At 39.4% G+C, this 24,648-nt stretch overlaps 1 protein-coding gene across 7 annotated transcripts in view; it reads right to left on the reverse strand.

Moving 5' to 3' along the window:
* LOC121312955 (polypeptide N-acetylgalactosaminyltransferase 1) overlaps nt 1–24,648 on the reverse strand; it is a 207,168-nt gene that overhangs the window by 32,789 nt on the left and 149,731 nt on the right. For all 7 annotated transcript variants that reach the window (XM_041244968.1, XM_041244966.1, XM_041244965.1 and 4 more), the window contains one exon: nt 8,977–9,184. In XM_041244968.1, the coding sequence (XP_041100902.1) occupies nt 8,977–9,184 (208 nt within the window). The remainder of the gene's footprint in view (nt 1–8,976; nt 9,185–24,648) is intronic.

Consider the following 24,648-nt stretch of genomic DNA (forward strand, 5'->3'; position numbering starts at 1 on the left):
ATGTAACCATTACCTCATGGATAAACATACCAAACCTGTCGCAAGGAAAACTGCATACCAAATGAAAAGCTACAAGGCTCGGCCAAGACAGCCTTGCGCATTACCATGAGGAACCCAGTACAAGTAACAGGGCTAAAACATTTATGCTGCAAGGGTCAAGTTCGAGGCCGCCCTTAACACTCTTGTTCCAAACCCAGGGCTTTGTGGATCCACGACATTCAGCCGATAGAACCGTGTAAAAGTGTGGAGCGTAGCCCACACCGCTGCATCACAAATGTTGCTGACAGTTGCACCCTGGAATAAAGACCATGAGGTTGCCATGCCCGTGGTAGAATGGGCAGCAAGCTTCTCTGGAGGGTACAAGTTGGCTTGTTCATATGCAGCCTGAACTGTATCTGTGATCCATCTTGATAGCCTATGTTTACACAGAGCTTTCCTATGGGAATTAGCCCCATAACAGATAAAAAAAAAACTGCTCAGACTGCCTCCAACTTTTGGTTTTGTCCACATAATCCGCTAGTGCCTGCACCAGGCAAAGCATATGGAGCTGCCACTCTATCAGACTGGAAAGGAGGTGGATGAAAAGCCTCAAGCTCTACCGCCTGATTCATGTGGAACGCCGAAATGGTTTTTGGCAAAAAAAAAAAACAGGATTAGTGCGAAGTGTAACTTCCACCCTGGCTAATTAAGCAGGCTTTTGCAACTGAAAAAGTTTGCATCTCATGCACCTGCTTAGCAGATGTAATAGTGAGCAAGAAAGCCGCTTTCATTGATAAATATTTCAGCTCCGTTGAATGCAGGGGCTCAAAGGGAGGCTTCATAAGCGCTTCCAGCACCACACTAAGCCTCCAACGAGGGACAATGTCCTTCATAGGGGGCCAAAGCCGCTTAGCACCCGTTAAAAATTGCCCTGCCAGTAAATTATAATTAGGGGAGACTGAATCAATCTTAATATGAAAAGCCGAAATGGCTGCCAAACAGACCTTCAATGTAGAAGGGAATTTCCCCTCATTGAAAAGGTCCTGTAAAAATTGCAACTTGCGGGGAACCTGGTGGAGACAGAGGGACCTGAGACCACCCTGGTGGTTTATGTATGCCACCACAGTAGTGTTGTCTGTCCGGACAAGCACGTCTGCCCTAAACCTCTTGTAAAAAAAAAAAAAAATTCAAGACTAGAAACACTGCCTGCAGTTCCTGCGCGCTCCTTACTCCTTGCATGCCCCTGCCGTTCCTCACGGCACACCAGCCGAGGCTGGACGCATCTGTGCTGACAACCTCTCTTATGGTAACGCTGCCCAGTGCTACGCCTAAGCGTAGGTCAGCAGACTGTGTCCACCAGAACAGAGCCTGCAGACAGTGCCAAGACACTGTCAGCAGATGGTTGCGGTTCAATGCACGCTGAAAAACCCTACTGTTGAACCAGCCTTGGAGAGGGCGCATGTGCAGAAGACCCAAACGGAAGGTCTGGGAAACTGCTGCTATCATAGCCTAGCAGCCACTGAAACTTCACTATTGTGAGCCTTATGTTGGACTGAGAAAGCTTCAGACAAGCGGCTATTCTCTGCACTCTGTTCACTGAAGTGGCTATTCTCTGCACTTTGTCCACTGACAGAGTGGACAATATGGTCTTGGAATCCAGAAGCATCCTAAATAGGAGGCTGGCTGCGAAAATGTGAGCTGGCTCTTTGCATAGTTCACTGACAGACCTAATCGAAGCATGTAGTCTGTGACCAGTTTTGTGTGAACTCCTCCCTGAGTTATGTAGGTTCTATAGACATTGTCATCAGAAATATATTGCAAAATGTCATGGACTTTCTTATGTTATGTTCTTATGATATTATATTATCAGGAATCTACATTAAATGAACTTTAATCTAATTTGTCTAGCTTTGCCTAGAGATAACAATCAACCTAACACCTTGAATGCACCAGGCACTCAGGAAACAAAAGGCTAATCAAACCAGTGTCTGTGATTTAATTAACCCGTCTAGTGAGAGAGAGGTGGTTTAGCATAGGAGTCTGAAAAAGAGAGAAAAATAGCTTAAAAGATTTAATACAAATTTCACATCATATTGATTTAATACCACTATGAGTACAAGATGCAAGCGTTTTTATTCTTAAATTGCCTAACAAGTATAGAATAACCCAGGTAATAAATCCCTAAGGGAATTAAACTGTTTGCAATGTCTAACCAAAGTCACAACCAGACATGTTTGGTGTCTAAAGAAATGTAATTTCTTATGGTACAAATAACGAGAATTCAGAATAAAATCTGAATTATTTAGCAAAAGGTATGCACATTTTAAAGTTTCCCCTTTCCAGATTATGATAATCAGACAGAGGAAGGGGGGGAGCAATCAGTCAAGACTGCAAGCCTATGCGCTACAAAATAGCCAATCTGAGCATGCAGTGGGAAATTCAAATAAATCTCTTTGTTTGAAAAGTATAAAACTCCTGCTTTAGCCCAGCTCATAGCTGCCCCAGACCTTTGATAGCCGCCCCAGACCTGTGATTTATCCATCAAGGTTGGGAGCCCTGACACTCGGAGCAACACAAGGTAACGAAACGCCGAAAGTGACTACTTTTCAGGCTAGGTAACAATACTCTTAAATATCTATTCGGGTATTGTGTGAGCCCTTGTTGTGTCAGTATGCACTAGTATTCCTTTGGTGAATTGTTGTTTTAAACCTTAGTTATCATTGTAATGCTTTTAATGTGACATTAATTGTGTAACTGTTTTGTGTGATTTTCAAACTTATTTTGGTTGCATGCTTAATAAATACCATCTTTCTAAGAAGAGATTCCCAGTATTTAATCATTTGCTTATGTTGAACAAACACAATTTATGAACTTTGAACAGTCTGGAATGTGGTCTATTTTCTGCTTGTTGTAATGTGTAAATCCGCCATCGTTTTCAGAGAGCAATATTAAAAACGGGTTTGTACATTATAATAGGACACAGCTTTTGGAGGTCCGTTAATTTATTGCTTTTAATATATTAACTGCCTACAATAGTACCCACAGCTAGATTGAGCACAAATGAGCCAATCATCCAGGTAATTGAGTACTCTGATGACCATGAGTCTTAATGGGGCCAGAACAGCCCCACTGAAAAGGAACAGGGGGCTAAAGAAAGGCAGAACAGTAAAACCTGAAACTCGTACGCTGTCCCTTGGAAAGCCATGAAAGGTACTTCTTGTGCCCTAATTTTATCGGGATGTGAAACTAAGCGTCTTTTAAGTCCACTGTAGTGAACCAATCGCCTGGCCTTATTGACTGCAACAACTGCTGCGTAGTTAACATTTTGAACCTCTGTCGACTCAGATATGGGTTGACCTGTCGAGATCGAGGATTGGTCTGAGGCCACCAGGAAGTACCTGGAGTAAAAACCTTCTTCCAAGTTAAGAGGATGAACTATGCAAATAGCCTTCTTCACCTCTGGAGACAATATCACTGTGTCTCATGGATCCATGAATAATATTGTAGTCATGTCCCGAAATGGAGGAGGACCATGTTTGAATTGCAGAGAACAGCCGGTCTGTAGAGTATTGAGCACCCAGGTGTCCGAGATGCATGGAAGCCAGTACTCCAGGTGACTCCCGGAAAAGGGGCCCTGGGACTGTGGCAGCAAACTGCTAGGGCTGTTGCTTTGTCGGAGTCTTAGCCGGAGGCTTTTGCCTTTGCCTTTGATGGCGGAACTTACTGAAGTTCCCCCTTTGCGCAGTCGCGGTTTGGTTTTGAGAACCCCCTCTAGCTTTAGCAGGAGCCAGCTGTGCCAGTCTCTAAGGCTGCTGGAACCCCAATGATGCGAACCCCATCTACTGGTGGAAAATCAACCAAGCCAAGTTTTTCTGCCTCACGCAGGCTGTACAGCATTCCCAAGCAAGCAGGTGATGTAGCTGGGTGACCCCAGGATGAATGCACCTCAAAAAAAACAGTACACGGTACAATGCATGGTACAAGTACGGAGCAGAGCACAGTCCACTACTGTTACAGTAACCTCGTTCACTAATCACAGTGGTAGATCAGTGGCCTGCAGTTACAGAAGCAGCAATATGCATGGATGCCCACCTGTATAGCTTCTGGCTTAACACAACACAGCCCTAAGACTGGACGTCAAAGCCTGCTGTCAAGCAGTGACAGCCTTCGTAATGGTTCTGCCAGCAGAGACCAGAGCAGCAAAGAAACACTGCGGGAAGGACGGCGAGCAATCAGACCTGAAGCAGAGCTGAGCCCAGCAACTGCTAGTGAATCGTAAGGGTAACCTTGTTTGTTGTACAAAGTACCAGTGGGAACGGGAGCTACAACTACCACAGGAGAGAGATAGGGATGCCCATCTGTAACACTTTTTGGCTAACCAACAGATCGAAACCCAAGGAAAGCCTACTGCCTAACAGTCTTCACACTAACTCTGCAAGCATATCTTAATGTGGTAGAGACACTGTGGGGAAAGCTGCAAGAAGCTTGACCCAGAGCACACGTCTCTGTCAAACAACGGAAAGCTAAGCCCAGCAGCCGTGTTAGTACTTCTGTGGAAAAAAGAGAGAAAATACAATAGAGAAAACATACAAAACAGTAATCAAACAGTTACCGTTATTTTAATATATTTTTAATAATAAAAAGCAGCTTTTTTTTTTTTCTTTTACACTTCAACCGAAACTAGCAGCTTACGAGACAGCACCAATGCCGGCTTAAGGCATTCGATCCTGGGGCAGGAGCAGCAGAGCTGCTGACTTTGCACGGACCACAAGGCCGCTGAGGGACTAATGAACAACCATGGCTGAGTGCACAATACGTGAAGGAATTTTTATTAAAACAAATAGTAATAGGTGATAAACACAAGCGAATAATCAGATACAAGACTGTGTGTCACTTATATGTTCATAGATCTCTCAGGCAGTGAAAGAAAAAATGATGTTTTGAGTGTCAGCAGTCTCTCTATGCCCTTGGGGGTGGGCGCGACTGCGTCACTGGCACTACATGCAGCATTGGAATATCTATTCAGGTTAGACGGTATCAAAGGATTAATACCCATGAGGTAATGGTTACATTTCGTACTTCAAAGGAAACATGACATGACATTCGATACTATCTCCTATCTGCAATCTTTGGATCTTATGTCCATTACATGTTAAATGCCTGCCAAATTCCTTTGTAATACATAAGAGGCTGACATACAGTTATTAATGCTACAGCATTGTGGAATGAAAACCAAGTTCCAGTGTATTCAAAGGTCATTGCCACCGACTATAGACTTTTATTGGTTTCATGCTCAACCTGTAGCCGTCTGCATTGGTGGACTTTTGCTTTGTGACTCAGAAGCTTTACAGGTCTTGTGCTTTCCTCTGCAGGTGAAGTGTCACATTGATAGTACTGCCTTTAGGGAAACTGATATGCTGGCAATGAAGTCTGTATTCATTCTGGTCTTTCCACTGCTCACGCATACAATTCAAAACACAGGAGTTTCACAGCTATCCCATTACATGCACATAAAATACGGATTGACATTGCTTTTATTGTTCATTTTTAAAAAAAAGTTTGTATTATTAATATTATTATTATTGTGCTGTAAGCGTAGCCTACACGCCTGTGTTCTGAAATCTATAGGGCTGTCTTAGTGGATTTAACTGTTGTTGTTGTTCCGTTTTTAAATACAAATTCATACTTCTGCTTGTTCATTTTCCAACGTTTTGCATACCTTATCCTTGTTAACCAGTACATATAAAAAGACTGTAATAATATTTTCACTTTATACTTGAGGGTGTACAACACAATATAATTTTGTTATAAAACAAAACTGATACTTAATTCCCACTGTTTAAATTGAGTTACAATGTTGCTGCAAGGTTGTGTGTTGGCGGCTTCTCAATGACCGCATAAAGCATGGAAGCTAGTGATGTAATATAAACGCTGGGCTCAAATAATCGCCAGTTTCCAATAAGCACAGGGTCTGCTGACAAATACTGTAAATAAACGCCTGAGGCATTTAATTGAAGTTTTATGGTATGCTAAGTAAGGTGACTTTCGCCTTAAAATAAACGAGAATGTTTAAAGTTACGTATAAATATTTTGAATAAAAATATAAATATGCCCTTTAGAAACGATAGCACAATTTGACATGAAGGTTTTCACTGACCTTTTTAAGTTCTCGGGAAATGAGTAATGATTTTCTTAGCACAGAGTTCAGTCCGAAATGTCAGTTGGTAACAAATGGGAATAAATGGCACCAAATGAGTTTATGACAGGTGATTGATTTTGCCCTGCCAGCCTCACTATTCCAGGCATGGTGCCTAACAGCCTAGACTCACAATTAGGCCCTGAGGTTCAATTATCTGATGCATTAGAAACAAAACAAGCTGAGAGCAGAGAGACGCACTGTGGACAACACTGCTGTGATTTCTCCAGACACAATGAATCGCACTCACTCTGCTTCAAAGTATATTTAGGAACAAAAAGAAGGTATCCATAGACTAGAGCTACATGAACTGATTTGATTATTCAGACCGAACTCCCCACTGAAATCAGACGCAGGTCATTGGTGTTGACTGGGCTAATTTAAAAGTGAAACAAGTGAAGAAACAGCTATTTGGATTTGTGTGGACTGCTATTCTCCACAGGTCTAAGAAAAGCACAAATCATCACAAATCTAAGCTGCTGTTTCTTGCCTTGACTCGCCTAGAATGGTACATTTGCCTAATCAACACCAATGACTCTGTGATGTACTCTGATTTCTGTGGAGCGATCCATCCGACTGATCGATTCATGCTGCGCTACTATGGTAACTACACTTCACATTACAAGCCAGTCAGTCACAACCATAACCAATCCTGTAAACACACCCTTGACCTTGTAATTCCAATCACAAACAAAACAGTTATTGTCATGGAAACACTGTGAACAATGTGGACAAGAACAATCCCGAGGTCCGGCTACACATGTCACCATGCACAGAGCTACTGTGTAATGTTCATTTTTAATGTGGAAAGCATGCGTTTTATCAATTAAACAAATTTTCAGACTCAAACTGCAGGTGAGATGAAGACAGATTGTGACGTTGAACTTTCGTTCACTCATTCACCACTAAAATAACATGTTATGACAGTAATCTCTCTACCATTAACACTCTGCGTTAAGAGGACACCACACAATAAACAAAACATCAAGACAGACATCTGATGCTATTGCACACTGTATGCACCCAGTAGTTATTCCTCAAGTCCTGACATCACAGATTCTGATACAGTACGAAGTAGGATATCACCCAGTTCTGAGATCAGCTGTAATGGTTAATATCTATTTTTGAACAAAGGAATTTGAGAAACAGTAAAGACTGTAATTCAATGCACTAAACAAATTAAACTGTTTTGAGTGCTGATCTGGAATATCAATCATATATATATATATATATATATATATATATATATATATATATATATATATATATATATATATATATATAAAGTGTGTTACAACTAAGCTTTGATATTAAGAGAACCTTGCTGCGGTGTGTTTGTGTCTCTGGGGCAGTTCATTCACAAACAAACACGCAAGAATATGTTTTATGTTTGTACCTGCTTATTATTCATTAGAAAAAAACAGCATACACTTGATCTGTTTGCTGTGTAGTATCAAAGAAACATCGTTTGCTGTACTTTCATGAGGTATTGTAGCTCATTATGAATAAAATTAACACAAAAAAAAAAAAAGTGTTTTGGTGAACAAAAACAAAGCATGTAAAAAAAATGTGGCATCTGTGTGAAATGTAAAAAGATAACATTATGATGAACAATTTTATAAAAGGCAAACTAATATATCTATACCCCCATCTACAATTTAAAAAAAAAAACACTGATATCCTGAAAAAAAAACAAAAAAAACCAAACCCATTAATGCTTATCCATCAGATTATCTGACGTTGACTGAGATAAAAATGAATTTTTATTCCATAATTTAACTGGGATCTCCAGGAAGTAAAGAGAAGACTTGTTTTTTTTGTTGCTGAAAGTTTTTTTTCATAATTCCACCATTGGCTTTGGAGATCACTGGGACTTGCCATTAGAGCTCTGGGGAGAGGCGTGCACTGAAACGACAGCCTTGAGTGCTCGTGTTATTCCTTCACTGGATTCTAATTGACACCACCGATCTTTGAAATTAAAGTTGTTTGCTAGCTCAGTAGACAGCCCTGCTGTCCCAGAGCCACAGGGTCCTGGGTTTGAATCCTGCTCTGGGAGGAGATGGACACGCTCCATCTCACAGTAAAGCAACACAAGGCATGGGACGGCTGTACAGTTAGACCTGGCTTCCTTCACGAAATGGTGTAATAACAAAGCACCATCTGCTCTCTGCATGTAATAGATCCCAGGGGGCTTGCTAAAGAGGGACAATGTTCCTGAACTTGATGCCCCAGCTTTATTACCCAGAGATTTAGTTGTACAGCACAGCACGGGGACAAGTAACAAATAAATAACACATTTCATGACAACTTGATAAGTGCGTCTTCAGAAACATGCAAAAATCTAAGTGTGACATACAGATGTACGAACACATGAAACGTAAAACACCAAGTTTAACATGTTGTAGTGTTCTAGTCTACAGCGGCCTTGTAACCTGCCTAACAATTTGCAAGTATTCTATTAATCTTGTAGTACATGATAAATAAACATGGAAAAACCTGAGTGTGTGACTCAGAGCATTAAATTAATATTAAAATGAAATACAATTAGAGGAAGTTAGAAAACTGCAGGCGTTCCAGATAAACACTGCCAGTCCATGTACCCGTTTAAAAAGATGTTGTGATTTCTGTGCAGATCAATTTAACCGATCAATAACGTCAATTTAAATGAACAGGACAGACCCTGAGTGATGAACTGCACACTCTCACTCATGCAAAGCATATTGTTCATAGTCATAATGTTACATTATGTTAGTGGTAAATCAGTGTGCCTATTGGAAACACAGCTCAGGTGTCCCCCATACCTGTCCAGTTTGATTCTGGCGAGCAGCGGCTCCAACCAGCCAACAGTGCACTCGCAGTGAGCGTCCAGGAAGGTGATGACCTGGCCGGTGGAGAGGGAAGCCCCCTTGAGCCGGGCCCGGATCAACCCTGACCGCTGCTCCATCCGCACCACCCGCACCGGCACCTCCAGCTTCCTCACATACTGCTCCAGGGGCCGCTTCAGGAAATCTGCACACAACAGAAGACAGAGAACACCCAGCACAGGTCAATCTCACCAGCTGTACTGAAAGCTGTGAGGGAATATAAACTTGAGGTCAGTGTTAATTACAAATTCAGCTGTCAGGTCTTTGATTTCTACATTAGAAATTCTTGTAATTTGCGACTGCCCGTTAAAAGGTAAATACAGTTTATTTGTACAACAGTTTTTTTTTTTTTTTTTTTTATAGGTCTGTTTTCAAAGTTTATCACGGTACCCACACTCTCCTATTGAGCTTGAAACACTACCCACACTCTCCTATTAAGCTTGAAACACAGCGTTGAAGCATACAGCAGATTAATTTTATTATTTTTTTTTTTTTGTAACTCTTGTTTATTGATTTTACAACAAAATCATTAATACATCTGTACTGTATATAAATTTACAAAAGCATCAACACATCAAATACAAAAAAAGGAAATAATTGACTACAGGTTTAAGGACACACATATATATACAGTGTGTATGTATATATTCTCTCTCTCTCTCTCGCTCTCTCTCTGGCTGGGAAGTTTCCACCAGGACTTGTTGGGATCACCACTAGTGTTTGCTGGGAAGCGATGACTAATTGACTAATAAATAAATACTATGACTAATAAACTGATTAATTTTCCACCCAGGACTCAGCTTAGCACTCCAGACTGCAATAACTTTACTAGCTGAGCCACTGGGCTTAATAACTCGGACATAACGTTAAACACACTTTACAGCCAAGTCACAATTCATTGTGCTGATTTTTGAACAAATTTAGTCTGCAATGTATATGAGGCATGTAAGGGCCCACAGGTGTACCGTTATACATGTAAATGTAGTTTTTAAATTGTGGAAGTAGATTTAATAGTGTTTAATAGTGTATAGATTTAACATTGTGTTATGTATGGGACAGCATGGAGTTGGAGTTAGATGCGCTCATACATTACTGGCAGGTAAAGCAGAGTACACTTATCAAGTCTTCCGTTCATTGTAACTGCAATGCAATATTAAATAATGGCGCTGTATACAGCCTTTCTGCTGGAGATTATGTGAGATTAAACCAGAAGAACGGGATATTCGCATGAGAACGTCACACGGTCATGACTCGATTTTCATGTGTATGTAAACCAAGCCACTGTTACTACTGGAATTTACAGTACTGTAGTAATATTCTCTATATTTTTATTTATTTTGACACTGCACTTAAATTTATTTGATATATATATATATATATATATATATATATATATATATATATATATATATATATATATATATATATATATATATATATCTATATATATAAAAAATAAAAAACAACACTGTAAACATATGAATGGTATAAAATATTGCACACAAGGGTTATTTCAAAATTAAACCTGCATGTTTTTCGTTATTTATCGGTTTTGAGCATGTAGGGAAAAAAAAAAAAGAATTTAAAAACACACAAAAGTTTTCTTAACATTGAAGTCTCAAAAAGGGGGGGGGTGACTTATGCCAATACAACTTTTTACAGTAAATGTCACCCAATGTTGTGCACGGGGCCTAGCCAAACACTCTTAATTTCAATGTATTTGTCAGCATCAGACACATTCGAGTTATTTCTACAGTATTTCTTATGCTAGCTTGTTTTTTTTAGCTAGGAAAATAGGGTAATACTGGTGAATAAGACCCAATCTTTCTCTTTCCTGTGCTTAGTTTAACCTCTCAACTACACATCTGGACAGGACGTATCTTTTATCAGTGATACATTATTAACCTATGGTTGAATTTTTTTTCGCTTAAGCATTAACTGCATTGTAATTTGTTTGAAAGTATGAAAGCTCGATTCCTTAAGACTGGTTCCAAACCATGTGATAAAAAAAAAAAGGTCTCAGAAATATCACGCAAAACATGAGTGATTGCTGCCAGTTTACTGAACACGACATCAGTGTGAAACAAATAGCATCCTTCACAGCACACACAGTAAAACACATGCACCAGGGCCCCAGGTGAGTAATGCAACTTACAGAGATTAGGGTGTGTAAACTATGCATCAGCTGCAGAGTCACTTACAGCAATGTCTCACCTGAAAGACGGAGCACAAGGAGGTTAAGTGACTTGCTCAGGGTCACACAGCGAGTCAGTGAGTGAGCCGGGATCTGAACTTCCTGGTTACAAACCCTTTTCATTAACCACCAGACCACACAGCTGTGTTTTCTACTGGTTACAGGTACAGTAAAAAAAACTAAAACATAAGAGCTGGCTATGTTACAAGCTTTCAGACCAGTACTCCACAATCTAATACTGAGTATGCATGCTGCAGCATACTACTTCCCATATTGAGCCATTGACTCCTAAGTGAAAAAGTTAAGTCTGGAACCCTGTCTAGGCTGCTGGTTGACAAAAAACAAACAAACAAAAAAAGCATTTTCCGAATAAATAAATAAATAGTTATAAACTGTGTTGTTTCTTTCTGTGGCTAATAATTAGCGTTATTTAAGAATTGCACAACATACTACGCTTTGGCTTTGACTTAAGTTTAGTGGCCTTGGTGCCCTCTATGAATTTATTGAACTGAAGGCCATTTTGGCCTTGCTCTTTTTGTTGCCAATTTAAAGCCCTGTAAAATGAGTGTACAAAACAGCATTTTTAAAACAAATGTACCTGCAAGTATACCAGACATTTTTAATGTTCACATTGGTTAGACCTAGTCCGGTTGGTGGATAAAGATAGAAAGCTGGCAGATTCTTCAGACATTTCATTATATATTTATCCAGTGACTCGATGGGGTAGTCTGGATCATCGGGCCCCTCATACATTTAATAATTGTATTTTGATATGTTGTAAATAAAACATTACCCTATGTTTTATTGCAGTATGGACTTATGGCATGGGGGCAGCTGCTCAACCTGTGCCTTCCACTTTTGACAGCCAGTTTACATGAGAGATGGTGCTTTTAGAGGCACATGCTGTACAACCAAGTCAGCGATTTGCTATTTTAACAAAACAAAACTGATTCTGTTTAAATCTAAATATAACTACAACATAGACATACATAAGAACATAAGAAAGTTTACAAACGAGAGGAGGCCATTCGGCCCATCTTGCTCGTTTGGTTGTTAGTAGCTTATTGATCCCAAAATCTCATCAAGCAGCTTCTTGAAGGATCCCAGGGTGTCAGCTTCAACAACATTACTGGGGAGTTGATTCCAGACCCTCACAATTCTCTGTGTAAAAAAGTGTCTCCTATTTTCTGTTCTGAATGCCCCTTTTTCTAAACTCCATTTGTGACCCCTGGTCCTTGTTTCTTTTTTCAGGCTGAAAAAGTCCCTTGGGTCGACACTGTCAATACCTTTTAGAATTTTGAATGCTTGAATTAGGTCGCCACGTAGTCTTCTTTGTTCAAGACTGAACAGATTCAATTCTTTTAGCCTGTCTGCATATGACATGCCTTTTAAGCCCGGAATAATTCTGGTCGCTCTTCTTTGCACTCTTTCTAGAGCAGCAATATCTTTTTTATAGCGAGGTGACCAGAACTGCACACAATATTCAAGATGAGGTCTTACAAGTGCATTGTACAGTTTTAACATTACTTCCCTTGATTTAAATTCAACACTTTTCACAATGTATCCGAGTATCTTGTTAGCCTTTTTTATAGCTTCCCCACATTGCCTAGATGAAGACATTTCTGAGTCAACAAAAACTCCTAGGTCTTTTTCATAGATTCCTTCTCCAATTTCAATATCTCCCATATGATATTTATAATGTACATTTTTATTTCCTGCGTGCAGTACCTTACACTTTTCTCTCTGATGTGCTTGTATTATTTTCTGGGAAGTTTTAACTTCCCCATTCTTCAATTAGCATATTATTAAAAAGGTTGACATTTTACTTTAAATTACATTTTGTTACAAATAAATCTAGCAGAGTGATATTGTTTGATTTCTTTTTTGCAGTTATTAACATTCTAAGGGCAAGTGTAGGTGAATATATATGGGACAGTCTGCTTGAATTGAAAGTTCTAATCTGGATACACCAGCATAACTGTACAGCAGCTTGGTTTTACTGTAAGCTACATGTCAGTGAAAAAGCAATGGATGCACTCATGAAAATCACACATTCAATTCAACATCTCAAACTCAACACCTAACCATGGGGACAGCAGAACCAAAACCCTTTTATCCAACACTATTACCAAACAAAAGGGTTCGAGGCAAGTCATTTTCTTTTCATTATGTGACTGGTCAAATGTCAGGCTTGCTCTTTTCATCTGAGCTTTAACTGATGTATGGCAGAGAGAGGCACTCCGTCTGTCGAATGTTTCCAAACTAACAGCAGCCATGCCCTTTCTACTGCTGAGAGCAAGACGAATTCAAAACTTCACAAAATCGAGTTTGAAGTGAGCTCTGTCTTGGACAAGAAAATGACAGCAAAGCGAAGTGTGACTGAAAAGCTGTAGATTTTGCAGTCAAGCTGACTGCTTTCATATGTGCATATTGCTAAATCCCAGGGGATATGAGCAGTGTGTTAGTCAAAGACAACAACGACAGAGAACAGTGATGCAATGGAACACACCACAGCTGACACAAGCATTTCACTTTACTGTTCCTGTAAAATATGTCTGCTGACATCTCAGAAGCGCTATTCTTAAGTGCTTTTCCCTTTTGACTAAGGGCCCACAGATGTAAAATATATAAAAGGATATGGAATTTAAACATAACTTTCTATTAACTGAATAGATAAGCACCACATGATCATTACAAATGCCCAAAACATTTGCTAGATATGTCTCTATTTTAATTTGTTAGATTGTACTTGTATTGTACCGTACATAAAAAAAAAACAAAAAACAAAAAAACCCTAACATAAATCAAAATATTTTGGCCTATAAACACTTGTTTCAAATCCAAAGTGATCCTATAGGCACTACAAAATATGATTTTAATAATGGTTATAAATATCTAGACTCGACCTTTCTACTCTTTACAATGCAGAGACCAGCACTGAAACCCTGCATATCCTTCATATTCTAGTAGAGATGTGCTTCTGGGAGTATAACATAGCTCAGTCACATCTGGAGAAAAACTATGGGATTACAGGCATTAATCCAGAATGTCAATTTCACTGAATACAAGACTGCCTAAACCCACTTGCCCTGCATCATAGCATGTCTCCGAATCAGCGACAGCACGCAATCTCCCAGTCATGCAGAGTTAAAGACTGTTTACTAAAAGCAGTCCTCCGGGGATTACATCCAAAAATCATGAAGAACATATAATTCTCCCCAAACAGCAACAAGAAAACCCTCTACTTGTTAAAATGAATTGATTTGCTAGAGAATAATCTTTAATCATATTTATAGACTGAAGGGCTTTATTTTTTAGATCTATAAATCTTCAGTTTACTGAGTAGTTGAGCAAACCACATTTAAGATCTGTGGAGCTGCTGAGTGACTGATTGGAAAACGTGTTTAAAAATCTGTTGTGTTATTAACTTATTAAAGAAAAAAATGTGATGGTCTCAGTGTCTCAACTGGTGGAAGCGAAGCCACTTGATGAGCAGGGTGAGTCACACGGTGCAGGTTCGCGTCCTGGCTGTGAAGTGTAGGTAAATTTCCCTGAGGACTCCATAGTGAATGTCACATTGGCTCTGGCACTCCTGTGGGTTAGGGAGGCAAAACCGGCAGGGGCTGTTCCTCCTCATTGCGTTACAGCGAACCCTGCTGGCCAGGTGCCCAGTGAGCTCAAAGGCAGGACACCTGCAGGGTCCTCCAGAGGTCTATCTATCTTGCATTGATATAGCGCCCTTCATGTGTTCACATCACAGAGCGCGTCACATAAAAATAACATGGGACAGTTCTAACAGTTAAAGGCAGCTCTGAACAGATGGGTTTTCAGCAGCTGACCAAAAGAAGTTGAGTCGGACTTCGTCTGATAGGGCATTCCAGGCTTTTGGAGCACGACAGCAGAAAGCTCTCGAGCAGAATGTTTTGAGGTTAGCTTGAGGGATCTGTAGCCTTCCTGCCCTAAACGATCGCAAAGTGTGCTTTGGAGCATGGGGGACAATTAGATCAGACAGATAGGATGGGGTCAGATCATGCAATGACTTATACACCAGTAGAAGAATTTTATAGTCAATGTGGGACTTCACAGGGAACCAGTGTAGACTTCAGGACAGGGGTGATGTGTTCAGTTGATTTTGTCCTTGTAAGAACTTTAGCTGCAGTTTTGAAGCATTGGAAGTTTTTTTTGTAAGGTACAGTCGTTAACACCGGAAAAGAGAGCTGCCACAATCCACTCTGGACATGAAGAATGCATGGATGAGCATTTTAACATCTCCTTGTGACAGCATTGGCTGAAGATTTTCTATATTTCTAAGATGGTAATAAGCCATTTTTAAAATATTATTAAATGTGCTTATTAAAACTGAGCTCTATCAAAGATGACTCCCAGATTTTTGAAAGTTGAAGAGGGAGAAAACGCTGTGTTTAAGGAGAAACTGACTGCAACATCTGTTGAGTACCGAGAAGCAGGATTTCAGTCTTGTCTGAGTTGAGCTTCAAAAAGTTACTTCACATCCATGACTGAACACTGCACAGTCATTTATCCTGGAAAGTCCAAGATTTGGGTCCGCAGGTAATGAGAAATTTATATTTTAATAAATTATATTTGAGAAGTAGGAAGTCCTTTCTGTGGCAACAGCTGAACGGTATTTGGCAAGATGTGCTTCCAGATGTCAAAATGGATATTAATATGAGAGTCCCTATACCGACGCTCAAGCCCTTCAGTTTTTAAAGCACTCAGCTCATCAGTATACCAAGGAGACCTGTGGGCTAGGATGATGTTACATCTGCGCAGAGGGGCTGCCTTGTCGATAATACTAGACAGAGCAGTGATATACTGCTTGACATAAATGTCAGCTGAAGATGGAGGCAATGTAGAAAGGTCAGACCTAGTTAACAACTCAGAGAGACTGGCTGGCTCAAGCAGCAGGTTGGGTCTATAGGTAAATGAACGCTGTCTCAGTAGTGAAAAATCATCAGGCACTTTGAAAGAGTCCAGAGTTCCTGGGTGAAAAAGGAAGCTGGCTTGGTTGTGCGATTAGAGGACGCCCACGGAACCTGGGGGATTGCTGCAGTGAGGGGAAAAGCGATTGCACATTTCAAATTAGGAGAAAATCAGGGGTAAAATAATAAATTTGACACACTAAATAAATAATTTGCATCACACACTGACCATTAGCATAACCTGCTAGGAAACAAAAAGAATAAAAGTAGCTATGTGGGTGTTAAAATGGAGGACTGTCATGTAATTATACTGTCAGGAAAATACAGGTGAAGAAATAAAAAAAATAAGAAAATGGAATTACTCAATCCTATGGTGGCACATTCTACTATTACTGTACACAGGCACCAACTTACAACAACAGCAAGGTAAAACAGCCAGCAGAAGAAGAGGTTATATCAATGTGTTTATAAAATGTATTTTATACTTAAATAGCAGTCAATCAGCCACACCACACATCTACTGTCTGGTTAAAGTTTACAATGGTTAGTTAAACATTTCATAGAAAACAACTACCTCACTGAAAACAACAAAACTGGTGCACAGGAGATATCTGGTTTATTACTATTTCTTATATGAGCTATGTAGTTCAATTCAGCTTGACTCACTGTTATGCAATGTCTTGTTTCATGGGAAGGCCTGCCCTGGTTTGTCTTGTGGGGGTTGAGTAACTAAAAAAAAACATCTGAATTAAATTAGCCAGACCAGGGGAGAGTTTACTTAGGCAAGACTAGCATGCTTTTATACTGATATTACCAGTCCATAAAGTTAACAACATATCACAATTGTGCACATAGCAGAGATAAATTGGCAAGACCCAAGAGAAAAAGGGTGAAGGAGGCATCGAGGCATTAAAAAGGGGATGGTGTTTAGGACACAGCTTTGGACTGAGTGCCAGAGAAGGGTTTGTAAGTGAGAAATGAGGTGAACTGATGAATTGAAAGGGGGAGCTCTGACAGCTTCCATATCATATATTACCTGGCTGAAGTCTGTACTAGTCCATTCCATTTCCTGAAAGCAGCTGTGAATTCACAAACACTACATGTAATTCAAAGGAGTGTACAATAAGACCTCCACAATTAAATCAACTGATTGCATGACAAGCCCTGAGTAGCTGCATTATTTGTTAAAGCAGCGCTCTACAAACTGTGGAAACAACATGTTATTTGCTTTTATTTGGCAACCAGATTTCATGCCAGCACCTAAGAGTCTTTCTAATACAACAGGCTTAGAAATACAAAACAGTGAAGGTTAATTAAGCTGGGTTAAGGCATCCTCTCTACCTAACAAACAGAAGCAGTGACACACTTCTAGTGTGAGGGACTCATACCACAGTCAACTAGCTAGAAGCTACAACAAAGGTGCTACAGTTCCCATCATAATTCCTGCTCTATTTTGCTTTGCACAGAAACAAACGGGAACAATCCAACTGGCAGCGTTATGCATTAAAATCGTCCAACCTACTGGCTTTCATTTAGCCCGAATAATAAAGTAATCAAATCTCTTATTCAAATGGAGGTTCACATTAGCATGTACACTCTCTCCATAGTATGTTGCATGCACAGCTTCTTATACAGGGCGTTACATAGTGCTGGAAGCATTTTAACGAAATCACCTGACACCGCTATTAAAGAACGCTGCCCAAATTCCCCTTTAGCAAAAACATTGAGAACTGATATGAAAAAAATTAAATAGCAAACTTTACATGTTCATAGCAATATTGAAATACCTTAAAAATAATACATGCTGGCACTGCATCGCAACACCAGATGAATCATAACTGGCAGTTCTCTCTTTGAAACAGATGTGTGAAAAGATACATCCCTAGTCATATTTGTGAACTGTTTTTGGTTTTTTGCAGTAATGTAAAGTTTATGGTTTATTATAACATCATTTAAAAAAAAAGTAACCTAAAAGGCCAAAAAATAGGGCAAACCTGCCGATATTCTGCCGCACTTCAAATATGCATATTTTTGGGAAACACTCAGCTATCATCGGCTTGTGACATATAAGAAGTCCTACACATAAGCTGCCTGCCGCAATTACCATTGACTTAAGTGTGAGGAGTCTATGCGGTGTTTAGTATATTTTGAGAATTCAGTGGCAAGATGCTGTATTGTGTGGCTTGCGGGTGGTCTAATAGAAGCAAAAGGGATTCAGGGATTAGTGTTTTTCATTTCCCGGAGGATCCTTTGCGAAGAAGGCTTGGACCTATAAAATGAAATGGGCGAACTTCACTCCAAGCAAAAATACAGCAGGGTATGTTCTGACCACTTCGAACATGACTTCTGTGAAAGGCATGCTGACGATCTGGATAGAATTGGCTACCACGGAGGATAAAATAAGCTAAAACCAGATGCCATGTCAAGAATATTCTGTGCTTTTGGTAAATCAAAATCAAAAAATGAAGAGGATGAAGAGGAAAACCCAGAAGCGGCAGACCAAAAGACCGCAAAAGGCTTACGAAGAAAACGACACTAAGGTGAGTCCTCGATTTTCCTATTATAAAATAAAACATAACAAATATTTGGTTAATGATAATCCATTTTAATTATGTTTCTCTTAAACCAGGTCTTCGCAAAAGTTATTAGTAAACACCATTTTTTTTGTGCTTGTTTTCTGGGAATTTGTTCAAGTGTTCTGATTTTATGTTGCACTGGTCTGTCTGTGTGAGCTCTGTGGCTGTCTGTATGTTTGGGTATATGCTTGAGACTATCGCAGTTGCACAGCCCTCTCTCCCGATGTCAGCCTACCCCCACCCCTGACATTTTAAACACCTGATATTTAAAATTATAAATGTGCGCGGCATCTACCAGTGAAACACTGTTACAAATGTGCCACACACACATTTTTTGTTTTGTTTTTGTAGATAGCATAAGTACAGTACAACACACAGAATGCTAGGGCCTGAGTGATTAACCCACAGTGCCACCTACAGTAGCCATGCAGCCCCCCGACACTGCACCCCAGTACCTGTTGCAAACACTGGTTACAACAGCCAGCTGCTGCAGCCATTGGCTTTGCAGTACATAACTTTGTGGTTTACACACAGTACAGTAGATATTGAGATGAACCCTGGTGCTCTCATTAAATCAACACCTTTGAAGCCCTTTGATCCAACAGTTTGGCTCTACAGCATTGCACAACAGTTGTTTACAATAGTAAATTAAATCAAATGATATCTTTGGTGTCCCAAAACCCTGTTTAGACTTGTACTTAAATACATAGAGGTTAGTGACTGTCTGGCTGTAGGAACACAAGCTTCAAACATTATTAGTAGTTGGCTTGGTGGTCTAGTCGTTAAAGAAAAGGGCTTGATACCAGAAAGATTATGGTTTGTATCTTGGCAAAGCCACTGAGTCACTGAGCGTGACACTGAGAAAGACACTTAACCTCCTTGTGCTCTGTCCTTCAGATGAGACGTAAAACATAGGTCCTATTGGAAGTGACTCTGCAGCAGTAGTTGTGATGCATAGTTTACCCCCTAGTCTCTGCAAGTCGCTTTGGATAAAAGTGTCTGCTAAATGACTAATTAATAATAATAATAATAATAATAATAATAATAATAATAATAATAATAATAATAATCGTTTGGTGTTTCCAATTACTGCAGTGGTACAGATAGAACAATTCCCTAGGTAATTAATATTTCCCCAATATTCAAATAAGCTTAATTCCAATTTTATTCAATTTCCCTCATTGATTTAATTAAACTCCATGCAGTATTGGTTACAGAAATCCACACACAGACCAAAAAAAACTGAGCTTCACAACCATCTTTTACCTATTACTATTATTACAATTATTATCACTTTAATCATTATCACAAAAGGCCTATATTTTAGTAAATCAGACAATCCCTGTTTTGAATGAATATTAAAACTCAAAAACCATCTAAGCTTTTCAGTCTAAAGTGTCAGTGCTATACTAATTTCTCTATGCTAAGCCATCCTCCGCAGGGAAAAATACTCAATTGGGAGAATATTATTCAGCCTTTACTTCCCCTGGAACAGCTGTGTATGGAACAACGCTATGAAACAACTGCTTCAGTCTCTGTCTGCACAGGGCCATACTACAATGAACAAGAGGAGGTTAGTGTGTAATGTGCAGTCCAGTACTGCTGGCTGCAGTTGTGCACCTTGTGACTCCACATAGCTGGGATTGGCACAGTATCTACATCTACACCAGGGGTAAGCTTGCTCGCCCTGTTTAACAGCCCCACAGTGCTGGCTAAAGCAATACACATTCAGTTAACTCAGTTTCACCAACAGCGTTTAAAAAAAAAAAAAAAAAAGATACGCTTATTTTAATGTAATGTTTAAATGTAATGTTACTGTCATCACTTTATAAAATGACACTGTTGAAATATATTTTACACGTTTGTTATGTAGTATCTCGATGTAGCTTTCAAAGACCTGCCACTGACTTAATGAAAACAGGCTGGCAGTACTTGTACTGAAATGATACAGTGATCAAGATGCTTTCTGGGTTGCCTGTGTGACTTCAAACACATGCAGTTGAATACACAAAGCAGCACCTGAATCCTGTTTATTAACTCCCTTTCCTTTCAAATCACGTGAATTCAGTTGTTAGTTTTGCTTCACTGGCACTGAAGACCCTTAAAACTCCCACTGCTCCTACAGAAACTGCAATGGAAAAAACACAGCTCTTTATATTTTGAGCAGGGAGAAAGTATAAATTGGAAGGCTAGAGGAAGCAGTACTGTTTTATTAAAATTTTAACTTCTTGTTTAGAATGACTTTGTATATAATGTTCTTTTTTAGTCATAATATCCTGGTGACTTTTTATCTAGTATAACCATTAACCGGTCCAATTGTTCTAAGTGGTATATCCACTTGAGGAAGTGTTGCTACATACAGGCTCATTGTTACTCTGGTACACCAGCTGTACTTGACATTTTTTAGCACTCTATTAGGCCACAGGGTCGCTTTAAATTTCTGCGTTTTAAAAGTCACCTGGACGTGATGACAGAAACAGAAAAATCTAAAAGAATACAGTACAGATATTGTACATTACTGTTTTACTGTCACAAAGATGTTCGCAGTGGATGACGACAGACCAGAAACAGGAACTGACTCAGAACACAGGTTTTGGAATGGTGAAGGCACTGATGCGCAATTTAATAACTAAACAGACAGAAAATAAAAGGTTTGTAACAAAAACAGCACACAGCACGTGAGGCCAAAATAAACAGACAAACAAAACAAATAGACACTGACAAAAACAGGGTGGACGAATGCTACACAAAACAATTGATATTTATAATTACGGTATTAGTCTCACTGAGCGTGCAGTGGCAAGCAGGTTGCAAAGGAGGAGTAACCCTAATACCAACCATGTAATGTATACACTTACATGTACTGTGCATCAATATTACTACAGTACTACCAGCACTCCAGATAAGGTTTTGGGTCACTGAATAATTTACTCTCCAAATTAGACACTATGTGAGTAAAATGCATTTTGGGTGAGTAAAATGCAACACTACTACTTTCAATAAATACTGTACACACAGTTAACTTGACTGGTGGATAACTCGACACCTTCGCTTAAATTGACAGACGGTCCTGGATTTTCTCCATATAAAATATATGCATCCAGCCTCTTAAATTTTTAATTCGACAACACAGTTTACTTGTAACTCGACACTTATTTCTGGTACCGAAGAGATAAAAACTATTAAAAACACTAGAGGATAATGCGACACCCTATCTTCCAGAACCTCCTATCAAACTGGATAAAGCCATCGCCGCCCTGGACACGGTTCACACGTTTTTGACTCAAGAGGGCAATGCAGATACTCCAAAGAGTCTCACCTCCTTGTCAGCAGAACTTTCAAAGCGCGTGTTTTTGCATGCGAAACAATCAACAATGCTTCATTTCTGTGTGAAACTGTAAGTTGTTTATTATTGTTTTTGTTCAAATTAGACAGTACAAGCCAATAACTGAAAGTATAGTAAACAGTTTGTGGTTGGACTGTTTATATAAAAATATCGCTGTAGTTATTTTATTTATTCTTATTTCAATCAAACTATACGAGTTGTACCGAGTTTGTACAATACTGTATAATGAAACTGATTCATTTACTGCAGTTCTTTCAACCGTTTTCATAAGGATGTTTAACTAAAAATAAACTTTTAAGTACTGTAATACTGTAAACGTGTTCTGTTACTTATCCATGGTGCACATGAGCCATGGCATTAACATGCATATGTGTCAACCCTAAATGTCGAGTTAACAATCACTGACATGAATTAAATTGCGGAGGGAGAGATCTGTGCTGATGAGCCATGGCATTAACATGCATATGTGTCAACCCTAAATGTCGAGTTAACAGAGGTTGACTGTACTCTAATACTAACTTATGAGGTCTGCATTAACTACAGACCTTACATTTTAACTAACACAAAAAACAATTATTCTTCTATGCTTTACTGACCACAAACAATATGGCTGTGAAGCAAGTAAACACAGAAACAGAATTTTATTTATTGATTTTATTCCAGCACTGCAGATGGAATATACTTAAACATCCTGCATGCACATACTATATATTTCCAATAGTTATTTTAAAAAAATGTACAGATACTGCACTAATACAAATAAACAATAATATTGTATTCCTTATTGATCACCTTGCTATAGCAATAAAAAGCATCCTGACTCTCTCCAAACACAGAATATTGTATTTATTATACAGAGATACCTTCCAAAAATCCAGTTGACAGATAGATACAGTGGTAGGGTTAGGTAATAATAACAATAACTATAATAATGTAGCGATCTGCACTATTGAAGGAAACAGACTCTAACTCTGAACTAAATTAAATAAATAAACAACAAATCCCAGTTCAGGCCAAAATAATAATCTCCTCACTTCCTACTTTCACGCGCTTCTGCTGTCTTTCTCTCACACGCACTCGCTTCTTTCTCTCTATTCTTAAATAAATGAATGAAAATCTGAACTTATTGGTCACATGTTTCTGGCAACTCCCAGGCAGGCTACAATTCCTTATGCATGAAATTTAAATATCATACGTAATTCATATTTTTTTTTAATGTGTAAAACACCCAGCACTCAGCTTATCTGGAGTGCGGAGTACTACTATGGAAAGCTTAAAAAAAAACATAATAGCTCTTTTCGTTTTACCTATTAAGGGGGTTATGTAAGTATAGGTGAGTTTAAGATGAAGAGCCACGCAAATGACTCAACACGTACAAATAATGATCCGCAAATATGATAATGAGGGTCCCAATGAGCGCATCGGTCTATTTAGTGTCAGCACTTGCAGAGTTAGGAGTACAGAGAGCAGTATGACATTTGTGGAGTACAAAAATACAAAAGAAAAAAAAAAAATTGTCAGGCAGCAAAGGCCTCATGGCACACGGGGGGAGTTTTCTGAGAAGCTAAGAGTCTTAGACTTATGGCCGATGTCACTCAGCATGAAACGTTGTTTGGAGTTTTTTGGAAAAGCCTCAGCCAACATCAGTTATGTCAGTATCCTTAGGAAATTATATGTATTGGCCTGCCCTTTTCAGCATCACATCCAGAAATGTGTCTAGCACTGGAAAAGGTGGATTGGGCTATCCCTCCAGACATTCCAACTGGTCTGAAAGGCACCATAGTGCAGAGAACACTGCGCTTTCACATGTGCAGTCACTAGATTAAGGGGGTCTAGCTCATCCCTCAATTCAGCTGTTAGGTCTAGGATGACCTGCGGAGTGAGATGATAATGCTTTAGAACCGCACCCTCCAGCATATGTGGGGTCTTCATAGTCTTGCCCTTCTCCTCTGAACGTGTTTCTGCCTCTCCTCAACAAGACCCAAGTGTTGCCGCATCAGGAATGACAGGTCTCTGCAGGTATGTGCTTTTATACAGCTCTTATTTACTCGCTTCTACAATGGTTTTCCCCTTGTAAGAAGAGGTGTAACATTTTTGGAGGTCAGCAAGTGCAAGGCATAATCCTTACATCACCTTATAATGTTTGCGCCTCCTTAGTATCCAGATACCGCCCAATTCCAGGCTCTTTTCTTCATTAGAATGCATTCCAATATAATTTAATAGATTAATGATGGAAAAGTGCAAATATGATAGCGGGTGCAAAGGCCAGGTGAATACCATTCTTTACATACACCGCATTTTTTGAGACTGGTAAAATCAGACTTTACGACGGCTAAACACGATTTACGGCCACAATATGGGGTTTTGCACCTGCAAATTACTTTGAGCGTATCGTTACCTCCTAAATCTTCTCAACATTTCTGGCAACTGACTCGAATCCAATGATCAGATGGGTTTAGACACTATAGGTGGACCCTCTAGGGAAACCCAGGGTACTAGGACCAACTTGGACACTTGGCTCCTCTGACCTTGCTAAAAGTTCTTAGAACTAAA

The sequence above is a fragment of the Polyodon spathula genome, chromosome 3, assembly GCF_017654505.1.
Source record: "Polyodon spathula isolate WHYD16114869_AA chromosome 3, ASM1765450v1, whole genome shotgun sequence".
Classification (NCBI taxonomy): domain Eukaryota; kingdom Metazoa; phylum Chordata; class Actinopteri; order Acipenseriformes; family Polyodontidae; genus Polyodon; species Polyodon spathula.